This window comes from Acinonyx jubatus, chromosome A2 (genome assembly GCF_027475565.1).
Source record: "Acinonyx jubatus isolate Ajub_Pintada_27869175 chromosome A2, VMU_Ajub_asm_v1.0, whole genome shotgun sequence".
NCBI classification, from domain to species: Eukaryota; Metazoa; Chordata; class Mammalia; order Carnivora; family Felidae; genus Acinonyx; species Acinonyx jubatus.
Window position 1 is genome coordinate 86,880,357 of NC_069383.1, and position 19,820 is coordinate 86,900,176.

A 19,820-nucleotide genomic window follows, 5' to 3' on the forward strand; every position below is an offset into this window, starting at 1 on the left:
AGTAGGTGTGGGTCCCTCAAGGAAAAACCGAAGTCGCACTAGACGTGGAACTTCAACGGTGCCAGGAAGCTTTATGGACTGAAGGGCCTGACCATCACTGCTAGGCTCTGAAGGAATTAGCTCCCTTAAAGTGTGAACCTCCCTCAGAGGCATACCTGGCCTGCCCCACAGGCTGGACTTCCCTGAGGCAGTGAAGAGCCACAGCAGAAATCTAGCTTTCAATAGTGAAAGACCCTGATGTGGCAGCAAAAGGTCACAGAGGCAGTGGCAGCTCAGGCTGCTGGCCAGATTTCTATCCTGTTGGGTCTGAATGCACCCCCGGACAATGCATGGAAGGCACGGAAATCAAGAGAGCCACGGCCTTCTTGCATTCTTGGGCACTTCTTGCCTTTTGGTTCCATCCGGTTTTGATTTTATTTGTTGAAATCAGAGAGACACGACCACCTCAAATGTTGTGTTCTGGAAAAAGTTTCTCAAAGTTAACAGTTAAATTATTGCTATTTTATATTCATTATAGAATTATACTTTATGTTAACTTCATCTCCATCATAGTCTTAGAAAATATACACTAAACAATAAGGACCTGATCACATGTGTTTACTGAAAAAAAAAAAAAAACCACTTCTAGATTTTCCTTCCTACTCACACTACCTTATAAATTTAGATTCTCTGAACCTACTAACTTTTTTCAACTTTAACTTCCGGGAATATGCTCCTCAATTAATAGGAACTATCTTAGGGACACAAGACAGCACACAGCTCAGAATGGCCAGAAAATACCACCACCAAACCTCCCTCATTGTTTTAGCTTTCTTCTTCTTCAACGTCAGTCCTATATTCCTTTTTTAAAAATCTTTCAAAGATAAATTTTACTCTCTAAACCATTTTTATAGACCAAAACCACATTCCACAGAAAATCAGGTAGCAGCATCTATAAATCTCCGGCTCCAGGAAGACAACTGAAAGTCTCAATGTAACAGCAGTGGAAAGATTTTGTATCCTATACACAATGAAAAAGACTTAGTCCCAGTAAAAGCTGAATAAATGAAAATGAGATAGAAGCGTTCAGCTGAAGTTAAAAGGTATTCGCAATTATAAAATTTCAATACACATAAAAATAGTTGATTATTTAATAAAGAATGCTTAGGACAAGTGTGACCCATTTGTCCTGTCTATGATAAGAATAATCAGCACTGATTTAACTATGCTTTTGCTATTGAGTAATATGCATTTAAAATATGTCCAGTGGAATAAATATAAGTGCTATGCACAGCATGGGAGATAGCAATTACTTACCCTGTAGGCTGGCTCTCAAATTCTTCTGACCACTGCTCTTGAATATCTTCTGTAGAAAGATCTACATCCCGGGTGGTGGCAAAATTGAACTCACTGCCTTCATTTCCATGGAAATAAATGGAATTCCCATCTGACTGACAGCTATGCTGTAGATGAAAAGAGAACATGGGGTGGCTGTTGAATTGGTTTTGTAGCTGTATCTGTCTTACTCATGTATAATTAGAGTTTTTAGAGAAGTCATTATACTATTCCCTCTATGATGGACTCTCAAATCAGAAGAGCTTGTTACCTCTTTTTTTGTCTTATTTAATTCAATTACAATTTCTTTCTAACTTATTAAGTTATCACAAAAAAGGAGTCAAGAGGCTATTTGAGCTTTGCCACTCCAGCCTTCAGTATGAAACAAGAATATTTTAATTGGCATAATTTCCCATCTTCGCCCAGTCCTTGTCATGGGAATTAAGTGTGATAATGACTTGTCATATATTTTCAATACCGTGCTTATGGGCTAAATCACACTGACCTTTTCAATATTCTATATATTTCTGGCTTGCCATTCACACCTTTCACAATTTGTCTGTAAATGGAATGTGAGTAGAAAAGCCAGCTAATCAAAACAGGGAATACAGAAAAGGTCAAAGTAATCCCTGATATGATCGTATATTCTCAGCTACCTTTTGAGTAAAAGTTTCTGACAAGACCTAAGTAGTGTGTGATGCTTACAATAAGGAGCTGGGAAATCAAAATCTTTGTTATTCTCCCAAAGAGCACAAGGTTTACAAAAAATTTAAAAACAAAATATTTCTTGTGATACTTTTTTACCCTATAGTTTTTCAGCTTAAAGTGAATAGTCAAAGGTAAGATCAAACTCTGAGAAAACTGAATGTTTAGTTTTTAAAAAATGTAAGTTTTTATTAACTACATTTTGGTAGTAAGTCATATTACAGAAATACTAATAAAAGAAAGATCAAACATTCTTTTAGGCTTTATATATTCTGAAAATGAAATAGAAACGAAGGAAAGTAATTGGACAGAAAATATTGGGTCCAGCGACTCTAAGTTCTACAGAGCAGGGATCATGTCCATTTTGTTTCTTGCTGTAAATACAATGCTTGGCTTATAGTCGGAATTAAAAAAATATTTGTTGAATAATTCAACAAATGAATGAATGAATTATATGGGCTATGTCTTTTCAAGTAATCAATTAATCTTTTATGGAGAATTCACTATGTAGAAGGTATTAAGGAAGGCATTGGAGAAAGGGGTTTATAATGAAGTATAATAATACATAGTCTTGGCTCTCAAAAAATCCCAGTCTCATTGAGAGATACCAGAGATATTTCTCAATGCTAGAAAGCAGATGGTAAATGCTAATGAATGAGACAAGGTAGGAATCACTGTCCAGGGCTGGTCTAAATACATAGGCTTCATGGATGAACAGGTCCTCAACTTGCTTTAAAAGACAGAAAAAGATCCAAGTTGAATGACACATATGAATGAACAACAAAGGTGATAAGTAGGCAAGATATGGAGAATTAGACTGGAGACTGAGAGTAAAATCTCAAGTAGTGGTCTAAGAGATCTCTATCATATTCTGTTGGCAGTGGTGTCCTAAAATAGGGGAGTAATATGTGCAAAGAAATGTTTTATGGTAATTAAACTGGCTATGGCTGATAAAATCAATTGAGGGAAGAATCAGAGTACTGTACTGAAAGAGTAAATAAAGCTTCCAGAAGCTTCCAGAAGTTCAAGAGATTCAGAGCATCTGATCTTGGGGGAGTCATTTCACAGCGCTAACACATAAGGCTCACTCACAGAGCTTGTCATCATCTTAGATCATACTGTAGTGTATAGCATGCATCACCTGCCTGAGAATCTTCTTCCACCAAAGTGAATACACATTATTCATGGATGCTAAACCGAGCTCATTATAAGTGATCCTTAACCCACACAAACCAATCAAAACTAGGGTTCAGTTTATTTAACAGTAAACAGAAACTGTCAAAGGCAAAACCCAAGAATCTACTACTCTTATCCTGTAAAGACCCCAAATGCTAACTAGAAAAAGATTACTTTCCTAATAAATCCACTGAACTCTAAATAACGTTTTTCACAATTATCTTCACATTCTGGAATCCTGAACAACTGTCATGTATGTTTATCTGGAAGTAATATAAGGACTCTGGTATCAGTGCAAAGGACACATTTAGTCATTGTCTAAGGAAAAGCCATACGTGAAACATCTATGTGTATGAACACAGAGTAATTCCGTTACAATTTACACAATAAAAAGAGTGATCACTTAACATGAAACCTTGGTCATTACTGGCTAAATATCAATTTAATTATTTAAATTTTGGTTCCATTTGCTTCAGAATTGTTTGTTAATATTTTAAGACTCCGTGTTACAAATAATTGTTTTGCTACTCTTCAAAAATTTATATTATTAAGGTATTTGATATATATTTTAATTTAGCTGAGTTGGAAAATTTAGGTTAAAAGAGTCGTGAGAAAACTAGATATTGTTTAACTGCATATTGTTCAACTTATTTCAAAAAATTAAAATCAATTGTTTTAGAAAAATAGAAATACTTTTAAAGGATCTTTTTGTTAGTTATTTTGCTGTTATGAAATACATTTGGTAGTTGAATAGACCATTTGTAATTATATAATTATTGAGAATTATCTACCAAATATACATTTTTGACACTGTAATTACAGTAGTACCAGCATATGAAACACATGTAATATTTATCACATCAAGAATAAATAAAGCAATTAAAAAAAAATAGTAATACCTTAATTGAACGTTAATCAATTTTCATGCTACTATGATAGGATATAATAACTAGTAGAATCTGTCTTTGGCAAGTTTCTGTGAAGGATATAATGGTATGGTTTTTAGCATAGTTTTATTATTTCAATAGGGAAGGAGCTGTTTTTTAACAACTTGTAGTAAAAGAATAATAATGCCAAATCTAAATCCAAACAAACAGGGCAGTGGTTTCTAATAGTGTTAGCCTTTGCACTACAAATCTCCTAATCCTGTCTGTCAGGTTTAAGAGAAGATTCACAGTTAGCTCTTTTCTCCCTTCCTAAATAGGCCCAAAGTCCTTTGGGTGTAGAGAAGAAGTACTGATCTTTGAATATTCTCTTCTTCATAGTCTTAGTGCTGCAACATGTTACCAAAAAAAGGGTTGTGACACATGCAAAGTAAACAGCCACAACCCAGCAGGAGGCGGCTCAACCTCCCCTAGTTCTTAGCATGATGGGGCTGTCATTTTCTGGGCAGCAGGGCCTGGAGATGCACAGCACACACACACACACACACACACACACACACACACACACACACACAGGGCAACGGATGGCTCCTTGACTCCCCACTATGCTGAGGACAGCAAGACACAATTTTTGCCTCTGCCATTGTGAGCAGAACCCAATGTGTTCAAAGTTTGGAGTCAGGGTAATGCCAACCAGCAAGGTAATTTGGCCTATAGAGGATAGTTTGTGTGAAACTGGTGCATTCCTGAGCCATCTAAGCAGGAATGGGCAGGGATGGGCCTACTGAGAATTTGACTGTATACTGACCCTGTACTTAAGAATCCTGTGAAAGGAGGGGAAGTGTGCCTGAGTGGCTCAGTTGGTTAATTGTCCGACTTCGGCTCAGGTCATGATCTCACGGTTCATGGGTTCGATCTCCACATCAAGTTCTGTGCTGATAGCTTGGAGCCTGGAGCCTGTTTTGGATTCTGTGTCTCCCTCTCTCCCTGCCCCTCCCTGCTTGTGCTCTCTCTCTCTCTCTCTCTCTCAAAATGAAATAAACATCAAGAAAAAAAAAAAGAATCCTGTGAAGGGCAGAGGGACAGTTTAGGGTTCTCATTCTGAGGATTCCTAAATCAGTTACAAGGCAAGTTAGAGTTTCATGTGATTTCTATTTTAGGATTGGTCACAGGGGCTCAAAATCATAGAATGGGCCTGGTTTCCCAGATATTCTCCAAACTAAGAATTTATGCCTGAATGCATTTGGATTGGGATAGAATCCCTGGACCTCTGCTTGTTTGATACGGCATCTCTGCTTCTGGACAGGAATTCATGGCCTCCTTGGTGATGGGGTTGCTTGAACCCTCCCCTAAAATCTACCTCAATTAATTAAGCACTTACATGAATTGAGGAGATGAAAGCTGGAAAAGAACAAAATACTAGAAACCAAACACAATCAAGATGGCAAAGAATGAAAACTCAGTTACTATCCATCCTCAAGGAGTTTGAGGAAGGGAATCAGAAGGTGTGTTCAAATACATTTATTCTACTTAATAGCTACGCGTTTTGCATAAGTCCGTTACCCCTCTAGGCCTCAGTTTCTCAAGCTATAGAGTAGTATCAATAATATCTATTCCCTACAGATGTTGTTAGAAGCACAAGTAATATTGCATGTGGAAGTGTGTTTTTAAAACTTCTGTTGGTATAAAATAATCACTATTTTATTTCTGAATATATATTTTTGCCAAAAATAAGGTATTATATTCCATACTCTTAGCAGTAGGTGATAGAGAAATGGAAACATATTTAAATCTATTTTTAATTGTGTTTCTCATTAGAATAGTCATTAAAATTCTTCAGATCAACTTAAAACCTTTAGTAAAATGTGAAAGAATATGACTTACAATATCATATGGTAAAAATACTGCAACATTCATTCACTGTAAGAGCAGATAGAACCATCAATTAGAACTTTAAAAGTCCTCCAAATTTTGGCAGATTACCAAAAATTCTCCAAGGACAGGAAAATTTAATAATGCAAGATACTTGTTGTCACTTTTCTTACGGAAGAACTTGCATTGTATATTATCAGTATATTATGTTTAAGATCCAAGCAAAATGCACATTGAAAGTATGAAAAGAATTTCAGGAAATTGCTTTCAGTGATTTTAATACCCAGCTGTTCTTGTTCAGCATCTATTCAAACTCATGTCATTTATATGCAATAACAATAAAAATCTAAACAAGTTCAAAGGAAAGTAGAATGTCTAACTTTGTGAAACACATGAGCTCTTGAAATGATATAAACAAGAATATTTTGGAATTCAGGAGTACTCTGAGTATACTAAAAATCTATCAGATTTTTTTTGAGCAAACGATCATAAAATTTTATTTCTTGAGTCATAGCTTTTGACTGACTTATGGTGACTATATATCAGGTAACTAAGCATGTATTTGGGGCAAAATAAAAGTATAAGTTCTGAAGATGGCTCTAAACATTTCTATTTCTAGCCCTCATAGGGTACATTAATTATGATATTAATTATAATTATTTTTACTTTGTGTCACTATTTTAGCGCTGATCAATGACATATACTTTATACTTCTAAGTACTAGAGATCCCCAATTTTTTTTTTAAATTTTTTAACGTTTATTTATTTCTGAGACAGAGAGAGAGAGACACAGCATGAGCAGGGGAGAGGCAGAGAGAGAGGAAGACACAGAATCTGAAACAGGCTCCAGGCTCTGAGCTGTCTGCACAGAGCCCGAAGCAGGGCTCGAACTCACGGACCACAAGATCATGACCTGAGCCGAAGTCGGACACTTAACCGACTGAGCCACCCAGGTGCCCTTAGAGAGCCCCAATTTTTAAAAATCCCTTAAATATAGTCCTTATTTGTTTGCATTTGTCAAACGAAACTATTTTCCTACTTTGCAGTTAAATGGGTTTCCTTTACTTGAAAAGCAGAACACAGTGTAGCTAAGTGACAAGAATTTGCCATTCAGAAAAGCATCAACAGGAAACATCAGTGCAAATTCCTCAATATAACAAGTCCTTGGCCACAATTCAGGATAGCATTTTTCTAAGGTTGCTGCCTATACTCTGCTGAAAATGGTAATGACTTCAACTCTGTACTTGTAAAAGGACTTGCAATCGCCCCCACCATAGTTTAATTAGGTTTTCGTCAAAGATGAACACTGAGGCACCTCTTAATATTACCTCCCTAGGGTCTAATGGCCCCCCATGACTTTTTCAGGCATCTGTAGCGTTACAATTTATTTTTTTGACGATACCCTTTTCGTTGGAATGAGTATATTGGGCATTTGGGCAATGCCAGCTTGCAGAGAGCTGGTGGCAGATGGAATGAAATCTGCCTGGTATGGCTTCCCCTCCACATGAGCAGAGAGCCATCCATTTCCTCCATTAAGGAGTTGTCACTCAGCCCACCCAGCTGGAAGACCATTTTTGATAGCCAAGCTGGCTGGTGGCAGACAATTCAGATACAAAGTGCACTTTAAAAGGAAGCTAAAACATCATTTGTAGGAAAATTGAAAATGCATGGCTTCCACCACAGCCAATTTTTTAATGACTGTAATATTTTAAGTGATTATTTTTGCCACTTCAGATTGCTCCTTAGAGAGGAGAGGTTTTTTAATTAAAATCTAGGCAATGCAAATAGATGAGATGTGAGGAGCAGAGGAAAGAGAAATAAGATGAATAAAATTAATTAAAATGGCATTGTTGGCAGAGTCATAAATTAGCCAAAGTCTGGCTGGAAATAAAATATATTGGTATAGGAGTTTCTGGATTAAAGTGAGATGTGTGACTGAGTGATTAGAAAGTGACTGACTTACAGCCTGCACATCATTGTGTTTCCTAAGCCTTTCACTGTGCTATAGCTATTATCACATAGAAATACATATTTTCTACATCCTGGTTCAATTGTCTTTAAAGGTACAGACTTTCATGCTGTATTTAAAAAATCAAAATAGGAAAAGAATGATTTCTCTCATGAGGCAAAATGAATTTCTGTCATTTTCCACACATTCAATTTCTAGGTAATTTAATGCCAGTTAAAAAACCAAAAACTTGGCCATGAACACAGTCCAGGTGCAGGAGGGCTGAAGTGCATTTTCTCTAGTCAACACAATAGATTCAACCATGGTGAGTGAATTTTAGGGAGCTTAAAGAGTATTTTTTTTCTCATTATTTTCTGGATTCATTCAGCATTCACATTTGAACCACTTCGTACCAAGATTCATAAAGATTCGATTTATGGTATATTTTGTGACAAGTGTATAATTACTTGGCAATAGTTATGACAACTCTAAAATGGCAATAGTGACAGATTTGAATTGGAGTAATGAGAGTAAGAATAACAATGTAAAATTCCATAGGGCAGTTGTTAACCTTGTCTGTGGGGATCAACTTGAGTTTCACAGGGTCTGAGGTTTTCAGACTTGCCTTCTCAAATTAAGGCCGAGGATGCCAGGCACAACGTGGGAGGATGCAAGAGACTAAGGAATGAAAAGGGCTGGCTTTATAGTAAAACATACTTGGCTGCAAAAACTAAAATGGTTTGATCTTGGGGAATCCATTTGGCCTCTCTGGCTGTTTTTTCATCTGTGAAATGGGAGCAATTGTGAGGATTAGATGAGATACTGTAGGTAGCATGCCTACTAAAGACTAGTGAATCTCAGGAAATCAGCAAATTGCCCCCATTTTCATTCATTCACTTAACAAACCTTACTTTAATTAATTAGTGATTAAATATGTCAGCTTCAGACCAAAACAAACAAACAAAATAAAGGGTGCATCAGTCAGGGAGGCTCTTGAGATTTGTTTGAATAGTTATTTTCGGTAGAATTTATCAAAATTACCGGAGTCCGTGTTATTGCCACTCTTGTCATGGTGATTTGGCTCAATTCCATGTTTCACTAATGCTATTCCACATTAATTACTGTACAAATAGGCAGCATTGGAGGGAAATTGTGAAAAGCACACTACTTATGTTTAACCCTTCATCCCCAAAGTACTCTTATTAGCTTGACAAATTATATTCTGGCTCATTCTACAATGTCATGCATCCACCTCTTGGGGGAAACATGACAATAAGAGCAATGCAATCCAAAGTGAAGAACATCCCAGGCAAAGGGAATTTAGGTAGACAGCATGCAATTAACCAAGCTGGAATCTAGCCAGAAAGTCATAGTTAACATTCCGATTCTTAATGGAAAAAGACATGGGAACATGGACTAGCCACAAGTCTTACTGAGCTCAGGTTTATCCTCATTAGAGAGCCGGGACTCAAATCCCTCAAGTTACACACCAGATAGTTTCCAGCACAGCGACTTGCAAAGCACATTTCTGGAAAGCTTATCTGATTTCCTCCTGTTTGTCCTTGTACTCTAAAAAACTAAATCATTGAATAGATTTTTGAAAACTTTTTCTGGAGTGCTTAATTTCTGGAAGACAACTTGGGCATTGTAGTAGGCAGGTATCGATCTGCCAGGGGCACATATCCCCCAACATGCAGATTTTAAAAGTGAATTCTGCTTTAAGTGTGATCATTCCTTCTGCCATTTGTCTTAGATTTGTTTTCATTAGCCTCAAATTGCATTAAGACTTTAAATTTTCAGACAAATTAATTTACATTTTTTCATAATTTGGACATAATGACCTTTATTCTCCATTAACAATACAACAATTTGTGGCAAAAGTGTTAGGTGACAGCAGAATCTCAGAATGAAAGCTCCAATTCTTATTCAGGACTGGAGATTTGCCTAGCGTCCACTGGGACAATGAATTTGGCAAATGCTTAACGTACACGAGCTATAAGAAAATTAATAGACTCTCCTGTTCTGACTTGATGCTTCTCCTTAATGGGTTGTTGATTTACCTAATGGCTCTTGTCTTCATTAGGGCCTTTGGTGTTTGTTAAACAGGAAAATTGTCATTATTATTGCATATTTATCAACAGTAGATATAGTAAAGAGGAGGCAATCTGTCTAAATGTAAGTTGTAATAGAGAAAAGATTAACGTATGGCCTTTCTAAATTCTGTATACTTAATAACTCTAAATCCCTGGCATAAATTCAAAAAAGTAAAAAGATTACTTTTTAAGAAAATTTCTTTTAAATACATGGGATCAAATCACAGCCTATTCTAAAGGACAAACCTTCAGAACAGAGTCTATGACATTTAACATTGATTTACTTCTCACCACAAGTTGACATAAATGTGGAGAAGGAGTAATCTGGAATTCTTTGCTATCCACACAATGAACTAGGGTAATAAATAGAGAAAGATTAGCAGGTTCAGGCACAGCAATCAGAGTGGGAAGATTTTTTAAAAATAAAAAATATGGGGAATAGCACCTATCTGACAGCAATCTGCATTTAATCTGTGGGTCAATTCCAGAGTTGACAGAAGCCAGTGATTTATGCCTTTGCAAGATGAGAGTAACCAGGCCAGCTGAGCAGATATAAACATTTATTAATGGTGAGTGAGCAAAACACACACCCACCCCCCCCCCACACACACACTCACACACACACGTACACAGATACCAAAGAGTCACAAATGATTCATGCCTTCAAAATACAAATTTTGGCTGCCATCAAAGATAAGGATAAACAAACAAAATGAAGCTCCTGCTTGACTACTATCCACCTCCATGGTATAGAGATTCATTTGGAGACTTTGCTTTCATGGGGTACTATTAAAACACGAGAAAACAGAAGGAAAAAAAAAACAAAACCAAAAAACTTGCTCACAGCTCTTTCCTCATCCTTTGTCCCTGGGTTCTCCTCTGAGCACTTCCTTGATGTCTGGGCCCTTCTCTTTGACAGTGAGTTTCGGAAAGGAGGCTGCAGCAGCTCCAGGCTGGTCCATGAAAAACTTACATTTAGTGTTTCTCTTTGAACGTGAAATTAAGGATGTTCTCAAATTGCAGGATGTATGTTTGAGGAGCTGGAAAGAGATGACTTTGGTGGATTTGTCCAGATGTTTCAAGAGTGACCAAGGAAAATGGGAGTGCTAGCCCTCCATTTACAGACACCCTGTGTTTATCTACTATAGATTTATTAAAAAAAATTTTTTTTACATTTATTTATTTTTGAGAAACAGAGTGAGACAAAGCATGACCGGGGGAGGAGCAGAGAGAGTAGGAGATACAGAATCTGAAGCAGGCTCCAGGCTCTGAGCAAGCGGTCAGCACAGAGCCTGATGCGGGGCTCAAACCCACGAACTGTGAGATCATGACCTGAGCCGAAGTCGGACACTCAACCGACTGAGCCACCCAGGTGCCCCTCTATTATAGATTTAAAACTTGGATGATAAGGCCTTCCTCATAGTTGTGGCACCTAAGAAGCATTCATGAAATGCCACTCCTTACTCCATCATTACTACCTAATGCCATCATCACTACCACTCCTATTATTGTTGCTACTACGATTTACCATCATAGGGTTACTATTATTATGTATTATGATCTAGTATCCATGCTAGTGTAAGTATCATTCCTGGATATGAGAGTCCTACCCAAGGTGAAATGCTGATCCTTGATACTATAGGTCTTAAATGGAAAGGGCTAAAAAATCGGTTCATTTCCCTTAAACCTTGATGGCAAAACCAAGACCACTGTCGTAGGGCTGGAGCACCAGAAGCTGCCCTAAGATTGATCGTTCCCATGCTTCAGGCATGAGGAATGTGGCACAAACACCCAAAGCCACCTGCCAGAGAGAGACAATACCATATGATGGCGGCCGTGGTAGTGATAGTTTTTCCAGCAACTGCAGATGAACTGGTAGAGTGTCCTCTGTATCTTTTGAATAGGAACAACTGACAATTCTTGATTATTCTAGAAATCATCTGTAAAAGCTGAAAAGGGATGCAATATTCTGTAAATGAAGGCAAAATCATCTTAACCAATAATTAAGACAGGTGATTCAATACTGAGTGGGTTCAGTCAGCTTGCCTTAGGAGTCCATGATCTGCTTACTCTGGGAGATTGCTAATGAGGGTGGTGCTCTGGGGAGCTTTTTAACTTGCAGCACTGTATTTATTGGCATTTAGAGCCCCACCTACTTGGTCATGAACAAAGGGCTGCTTAGGGATTTGTGGGAAATAAAACACCATGATGGTAATTAGAAGCATAAAAATGTGGTGTGCTTTTTCTTCCACATGGGCAAGACTTCTGGAAAAACATTGGGAGATGAGTCAGGCAAGGCCATGAACTTGGAAAGAGAATGGAGGAAAAACAGAGAAAGCTGTATAGGGAGAACATATTAATTCCATAACCTCTTGCAACTTACCAATGCCGAATCAAAAAGCACAACAAATATTAGGCCAGATTTTATATTAAAAGCCAATACTGTTACACATCTATTTCATATTAATTACTAAAGAGCCAACAGATGGTAATGGCCTTCTACCAACCCAGGACAGATTTAAACTGGTGACCTATAATTGCAATTCTCCAGATCACATAAACTCCTTAAGTTAATTACTCTATTTGGTCTTATATCATTCTGCCCTACTTGAGATAAATAAGAACAGGCTCAGATGAAATGAATTAAATATTCCCAAAGAAACTAAAAAAAAAAAAAAATCTAAAGAAGACAAATATGCACTGAGAATGTGAATCATTCTCATCTTTCCTATTTGACCTGACACTCCCAAACATTATTTTCAAAATCATCAGCTAGACAGTTTACATACTCACTACTTTTATTCCCTTGTTTTATGAACCGTAGCGTTTAAAAAATCAAACCCACTATTGAAGAGCCTGGGTGGCTCAGTCAGTTAAGCATCCGACTTTTGATTTCAGCTCAGGTCACAATCTCTCAGTTCATGAGTTTGAGCCCTGCATTGGGCTCTGTGCTGACAGTGTGGAGCCTGCTTGGGATTCTCTCTCTCCCCGTCCCCCTCTCATACACTCATGCTCTCTTTCAAAATAAATAAATAAACTTAAAAAAACTATTAATAATTCCAATCACATCAATGGTACTGAAATTTAATTCCACTGGAAACCATTTATTTTGCCTGCCAAAGCTTACATATATGGGCAACACTTGTGTTCAACCTAATCATTTTAATGCATTCATTCTGATAGTACTTCAGTGACATATAAGGATGACATAATTTGTGAGGTCTATATTTTTCTATCCTATTTTTCTTCCATCATTATCAGAGCCATTGGCTCAATCCTTTGCCTTCTACATATTTCCTCTATATTCACATCCTGTGGAGCTTATTCTCAAAGTTTCAATAAAGAAGACACATATTTTTTAAACACTTTCTATGTGCCAACGACTGTTCTAAGAGTTTTATATGTATTTTCTTATTTAATCATTACAGCTTGAGGGTGAATACTATTATTATCCCTGTTTCAGATGAGGACACTGAGGAACTGAGAGGTTAAATAAGTTGCCCCCAAACACATGGCTAATAAATGGTAAAGCCAAGACTTCAACCCATATAGTTAAGCCCACTTTCTTAACAGTTGTACTGTCTCCAGTTCCATTCACAATATCTTTAGCTGCCTTCAAGTCATTATTGAATACGAAATTCATTTCGTAACTAAAATTCATACATAACTAGAATTGAATACGAATTCATATTCGTAACTAGATCTTGGTATTTTTCCAGCTTTTTATTCATTCAGTTAACATCTAACAACACAATCCATCACGTGCCAAACACTGGAGATTCAAAAATCGTTGAAATAGTCCCTGATCTTAAGAAGCTAACTCTCTAACCAAGGAGACAGAAACATAAATAACTGGAAAGCAATGTTATCAATTCTTTCATAGAGGTATATGTCCCATGTAACAGGATATTGAAATGGAACTAGTTTTGCATCTTGAGGATCCAAGAAAATAGGTGGCAACTACTTCACATTCTTTTTTTTAATGTTTATTTATTTTTGACAGAGACAGAGCATGAGCAGGGGAGGGGCATAGGGAGAGGGAGACACAGAATCCAAAGCAGGCTCCAGGCCCTGAGCTGTCAGCACAGAGCCCGACACGGGGCCTGAACTCACAGACCGTGAGATCATGACCTGAGCTGAAGTCAGACGCTCAACCGACTGAGCCACCCTAGTGGCTAGTGAAAGAGGTGGTAAAAGGGCTTAGTCACTCACTCACATTGCAGGTATACAAGCTCGAAGTTGACGTTGAGTAGGAAGCTGGACAGCAGAGAGAGGATTTCTTTAGAGAGGGTTGGAGGTAAACTGCAGGTCCCATCCATGACTGTATCAGGGGAGGAGGGTACCTTCTTCTCTCCTCAAACGTGGGGCATTGGACCTTGAGGAAAGCACTTGGAAAGTATACTGTATGGGCTTGGACTAGTGCCTGGAGCTGCCTGGAAGATGGCTGGGGAAGAGGGCTGTGCTTAGAAATAATAACTCTCCTCCCAATCACTGATCCAAGGCGAGTATTTACTATAGAGTAGGCTTGGACCCATGGACACAAGATCTTAGTTTTTCTAAGATCCTCCCCCAAATGGCTCCCTGGAGAGGTAACAGTAGAAAGAGGTTGTAGTCATTAGCCAGAGGCCCAGTGGCTGAAAATACACGCAGACATGAGACATGGATTGAAGAAAGGCAGGTGAGAGATTCCCCAGCATTAGTGAGGAGTGGGGAGATTTCCAAAGAGCCCAAAGGTAGACTGACGAGAGAGCCATCTTTGATTTCTTGCTAGGCCAAGAAAGCAGTTGATTCCAGCTTCTAACAATATCTGCCTCTTGTCTCTTCTCCTTCCTGCAGACCCAGCCCTGGAGGGTTCAGAGGCCAAAACTCATGAGGGTGGTGAGGAAGGAGAAGGAGCTGATCACCTCCTCCATCCCCCTTGCAGCAGACCTAAGCTGGAGGAGGGGAAAAGCTACAGATGAAGCTTGGAGCTTAGATTACAATAGTAAACTGATCATATCTGTGATTGAACTGAGACTGCTTTGGAGACTAAAGTGATTGGATGACTTATTTGGTCTATCAGCAGTCTTGGAAGCCACAAAGAGGGCAGAGGTAAAGAAGCTGTCAGTCTGAATCTGAATGGTCACTGGGGGGACACAGAGGTACTTGTTTTCCAAAGCCAGCCTCCAACCCCACCTCCTGCTTGTTCAATCTAATAGTTACACAAACACAGAGAGGAGGGAGACATTAACTATGCAAAAGTTCACACAGACAATGACACTGGAACTGGGTCCTTAAGGATGCTGGGAATTACTAGGCAGAGAAAAAAATAACAGTGGAAAAGCAGGTTTGAAGTGTGGGAGCATGAAATGCAGTACTGTATGAGGCTGGAGCACAGAGGAACAGGAGACAAGGATGAGAAGTTAGGCCGGACCTAGATCGGAAAGGGCCTTGAATTAACACGCTAGGGAGCATCCTCTAGGTCCAAACACGAGGCCATCAAAGGTATTGAGGATGGGGGGAGCATCGTCATGGCATTTCTATGAAAGAATGATGCAGGAATTTTTGTCAGTGGCATCCATTTGTATGACCCTTGTCTCTTAACACCTTTGTCACAGGCAGGCCGCTGCTGTGAGACTGTCGATTTTTCTTTTGTGAGCATGCCACCATTCTTATGCTATTTCACCTCCCATACAGATTACTGCAAATGCCTCTTGCTTCCATAAGGAAGACATTTTAATACTCCCATCCCCTAAGTTCACTCTAGGTCAGCAGTCAATACCTGTGATGGACCAGTAGCCAGGACTATGAACATGAAATCAACTGTTACAGTGTGGAAGAGAAGAAAGAGACCAGTGCTTGGGCTGAATTTACCAAATTCTAATGTATAAAAATCAGTCATCTGGAGAAAGGAACATGCACTACAAATGGAATAAAGCTGGAGCAAGATCAAGAAATAGGATAAGAATCTTTTAACCTATAGTCAGAGAGTGATAGGGAAGAAAATGGGCAGATAATTTAACTAATGGATGTGGAGAAGAAACCTGGTACAAACAGAATCACGCCACTTTATATTTATGACCCGTAAGAGCAAAGCTATGTGGTGACTGAAATCAAGATTAGGTAAGATTCCTATATTTGAATCCTGGCTCTCCCATGGGTGAGAAGGATATTTTGGACACATTACTCAACACCTCTATGTCCACTTTCCACGTCTGTAAAATGGAGCTAATATAGCACCTGCTCTACAGGTTTATAAAGATAAAATTATTTGAGAGGATATATATATATATATATATATATATATATATATATATATACATGGACATTTTTTCCTTAACTAAATCTATTTTGTAATTAAGCATACTTTCTCAATTGCTGTTAGGCTCACTCTTTAATTTAGTTAAGATGTAAACATCTTGGAAACTTTTACGGAACACAGAAAAGATAATATGTAAATAGAGCAAGCAAACAAACATAATCCTCAAAACTTAAAGTCCAAAGTAAAGCAATGTTTACAACATGCCCTGGTTCAACAGGAACATGGAGATATGCTTATGCTTTTTAAGTGGTTGTATTCAGTTTTCATTTCAGAGGGCACTAAGTAAAGGAGCAATATTTAAATTTTTTTAAATGTCTATTTATTTTTGAGAAAGAGAGAGAGAGAGAGTGCAAGCAGTGGAGAGGCAGAGAGAGAGAAAGAGAGAGAGAGAGAGACAGAATCCAAAGCAGGCTCCAGGCTCTGACCTGTCAGCACAGAGCCTGACACGGGGCTTGAACCCACAAACCATGAGATCATGACCTGAGCTGAAGTCAGATGCTTAACTGACTAAGCCATCCAGGCGCCCCCAAGGAGCCATATTTAATGAAGAAATTTCATAGAGTTTATATAAAGTTTTTATGTGTAGAACTTCACATCACCCAGCAAAAGCATTTTTTTCATGCTCAGATGTTTGAGCCAGAAAGCAAAAGCATAGATATGCAGATTATTTAAAATGACAATTCTTAGTTTTAAAAAGAGTTTTCAGAAAGAAACATCAGAGAAAAATTTCTACCTGATAGCCAAGTCAAAGAGCATGATACATATCATTACTACAGTGGTTTTTTTCGTAGGTCACTGGTCAAGTCTCAAATGTGTGAATGGTAAGTTTGGGAGTAGGATGATGGACCACAAAGCAAAACCATAACCCACACAAACTTGTAATATCATTGAACATCACTACTGAAGCAAAACCACATTTCATGCATTTTTATCATGGGTGGGATACGATACAAACGATTAAGAAACTGAATGGCTAATTAGATTAGTATAACAGCTTATAAAACAAGGCATAAAAATTGCATTTCTACAGTAAAGGCTACTGAGTCGAAGTGATAAATGATCATCATGGGAAAAGGATGTGAATCCCAGGACCTTAGGTCTCCACGTGTTTCCTGGGTTTTCGTGTCTTCTTGCCAATGTTGAACAACGTCAACAGAAATCCTTCTTAATCAAGTGGTAGTGGGATATGACATGGGATATCTTTACAAAGGTTCTTTTCTACATCCACATGAAAGGAATCCATGGACTCTTTGTAAAGGGACCAAAGTTTTAGAGTCTTTGTCAGAAGGAATTTCCATACAGTTTACTGGGTGTTTTACCACACTGAGCAAGGAGGATGTCTGTTCCTAATGTCAGTCAATTGTGTGGCTTCACCAACTGAAAGTAAAATGCCTAGCATTTGATCTGTTAAGCAAGAAGTTATTGTGTCAGGGGACTTCCTGTGTTGAAGGATTTCTAAATAGTTTTGAATCTTTTTTCTAGAACTTGAAAAAGGAGGTGTGCATCTTAGATGTTTATATTCTACTTGGTTTTACTCCTGTGATCTCACCTCCTCCCACAGCACAAGATTTTTTTGTGCCAGTGAGTCACATTTAAAAAAATTCTCTAAGCTTTATTTGCATTTTATTTTAATATATTGGAAACTTGAGAGGGTCCAGTCAGGGGTCTAATGGCATTCTTGATAATCACCTAGGCACAAGTTTTTGTTCCACATACCCTGGGCAGGCAAGCCCATGACTTCAATTTATATTCAAAAGGCTGATAATTGCCAAACTTCCTCTGAGTTCCTGATAGCTTTATCTAAATTCCCAACTAATATTTCTTCTTGCCTGTCCTCAGGGTTATCAAGATCAACATGTCCACAATGTACAGCAGACTGACTATAGTTAATAATACCGTGTTGCATAGTTGAAAGTTGCTAAGAGAATAGATCTTAAAAGTTCCCATTACAAGAAGGAAATTTTGTAACTATGTGAGCTGATGGATGTTAACAAACCTTATTATGATGATCACTTTGCAAAATATGCAAATATTAACTCATTATATTGCACACCTGAAACTGCCATATTATATATCAAATATATCTCAATTAAAAAAGAAGATCAACATTCCATAGTGAATTCAACTTCTGTGAGCCTGCTTCTCCTTCTCTGTTTCTTGTTTCCATGAATGGCACCGCCATCCGCCCAGCTGCCCAAATCTTGTCCTCGACACCTGCTATTCCCTCATCATCTCAATTGGTCCCCAACCTTCTCCATTCTCTCTCCTAAAAAAATCTCTGAAATCCATCCACATTCTCCCCTAAGTCTGGCCAACATGACCTCCCACTGGACTTCTGTTACAAGCTTCCTACGTGGTCTCCCTACATGTACATTCTCCCATCCATTCCATCCTCCATCCTCAAAAGTATATTTTAAAAAATCAAATCAAAAGGTACATATTAAAAAAAAAGCAATTCAGTGACTCCCTAACACATCCAAGATAAAGTTCAAACTCTATAGCAGCTTGCAAGACCTTCAAGGTTTTGTCACTGGCCACGTCTCCAGACTCAACTAATCCAAGTCTCAACTCAAAATGTTAGACTACTATTTTGAACATTGTCTAAGACTTTTGCTTTGTGCTCTCACTGTCCAGTTTTTATGTATGAGATTTCTGATTTTAGAAACACTATTCCTCCCACCTGGCCAAATCCAAATTACCTTTCAGCCTCTGCTTAGATTCCCTATCTGGAATGCTTTCCTAATTGCTTGAGTCTGGGTTTGGTATTGTATATTATACTTCCAGGGCACTCTAACTTTCCCAGCAAATCATGGTAATTATGTTGTTTTATATGTGTATGTTGACATATCTAACTACCTCCACTAAGTTGACAACCACGTGAAGGGAAGAAACATATCTGCCTTTCTGTGGTTATATTCTCTAGGCTCAGCCAAGGACATGGCACAGTGAGTCCTCAAAGATACTTATTAAATGGATGAGTAAGTGAATGTTTTTGTACCAATGATTCCCCATCCTTAAAAGAGAAGGTAACATAAATAAGAATATTACCTATTCCTTTACCAATGGATTTGCTAAGAATAGTTATCTTTGATTTGATTTATTAATAAGCTTTAGGTCTCAGAGGGGAGGAGAAGAAACAAAAAAGAGCTCAAACCTTAACTGTAGCTCCTGGGAAAAAAAGCCAGTTGCCGGTGTCTACTGGATCAAGACTGTCTTCTAAAATGACTTGTCTGTGGGCTGAGTTGATGATCAGGATGTTATCTAAGGCCCAGCAGGCTTCATACACCTCGCCTACATGCAGACTTTCCTGCTTCCACTGAAACTGGACGTTCTCCCCTTTGGCGTCTTCAGGAAGGTAGAGGATATGGATGATTGTGCTGATGTTGGAAGGGGCTCTGGAACAGATGGTGAGATGGGAATTGGTGCCATACAATAGAGTGCCATATAATAAATGAAACATCAAGTTCAACAGTATCCATTTTTTTCTTTCTTATAGATCAATTTTTTAAATTAAGATTGTAGTTTCA

The 19,820-nt window shown here is 38.1% G+C and overlaps 1 protein-coding gene across 3 annotated transcripts in view; it reads right to left on the bottom strand.

Moving 5' to 3' along the window:
• Nucleotides 1-19,820, bottom strand: part of RELN (reelin) — a 579,194-nt gene that overhangs the window by 207,144 nt on the left and 352,230 nt on the right. For all 3 annotated transcript variants that reach the window (XM_053218590.1, XM_027071727.2, XM_027071724.2), the window contains 2 exons: nt 19,448-19,688; nt 1,297-1,442 (listed from right to left, as the gene is read on the bottom strand). In XM_053218590.1, coding sequence (XP_053074565.1) covers nt 1,297-1,442; nt 19,448-19,688 — 387 coding nt within the window. The remainder of the gene's footprint in view (nt 1-1,296; nt 1,443-19,447; nt 19,689-19,820) is intronic.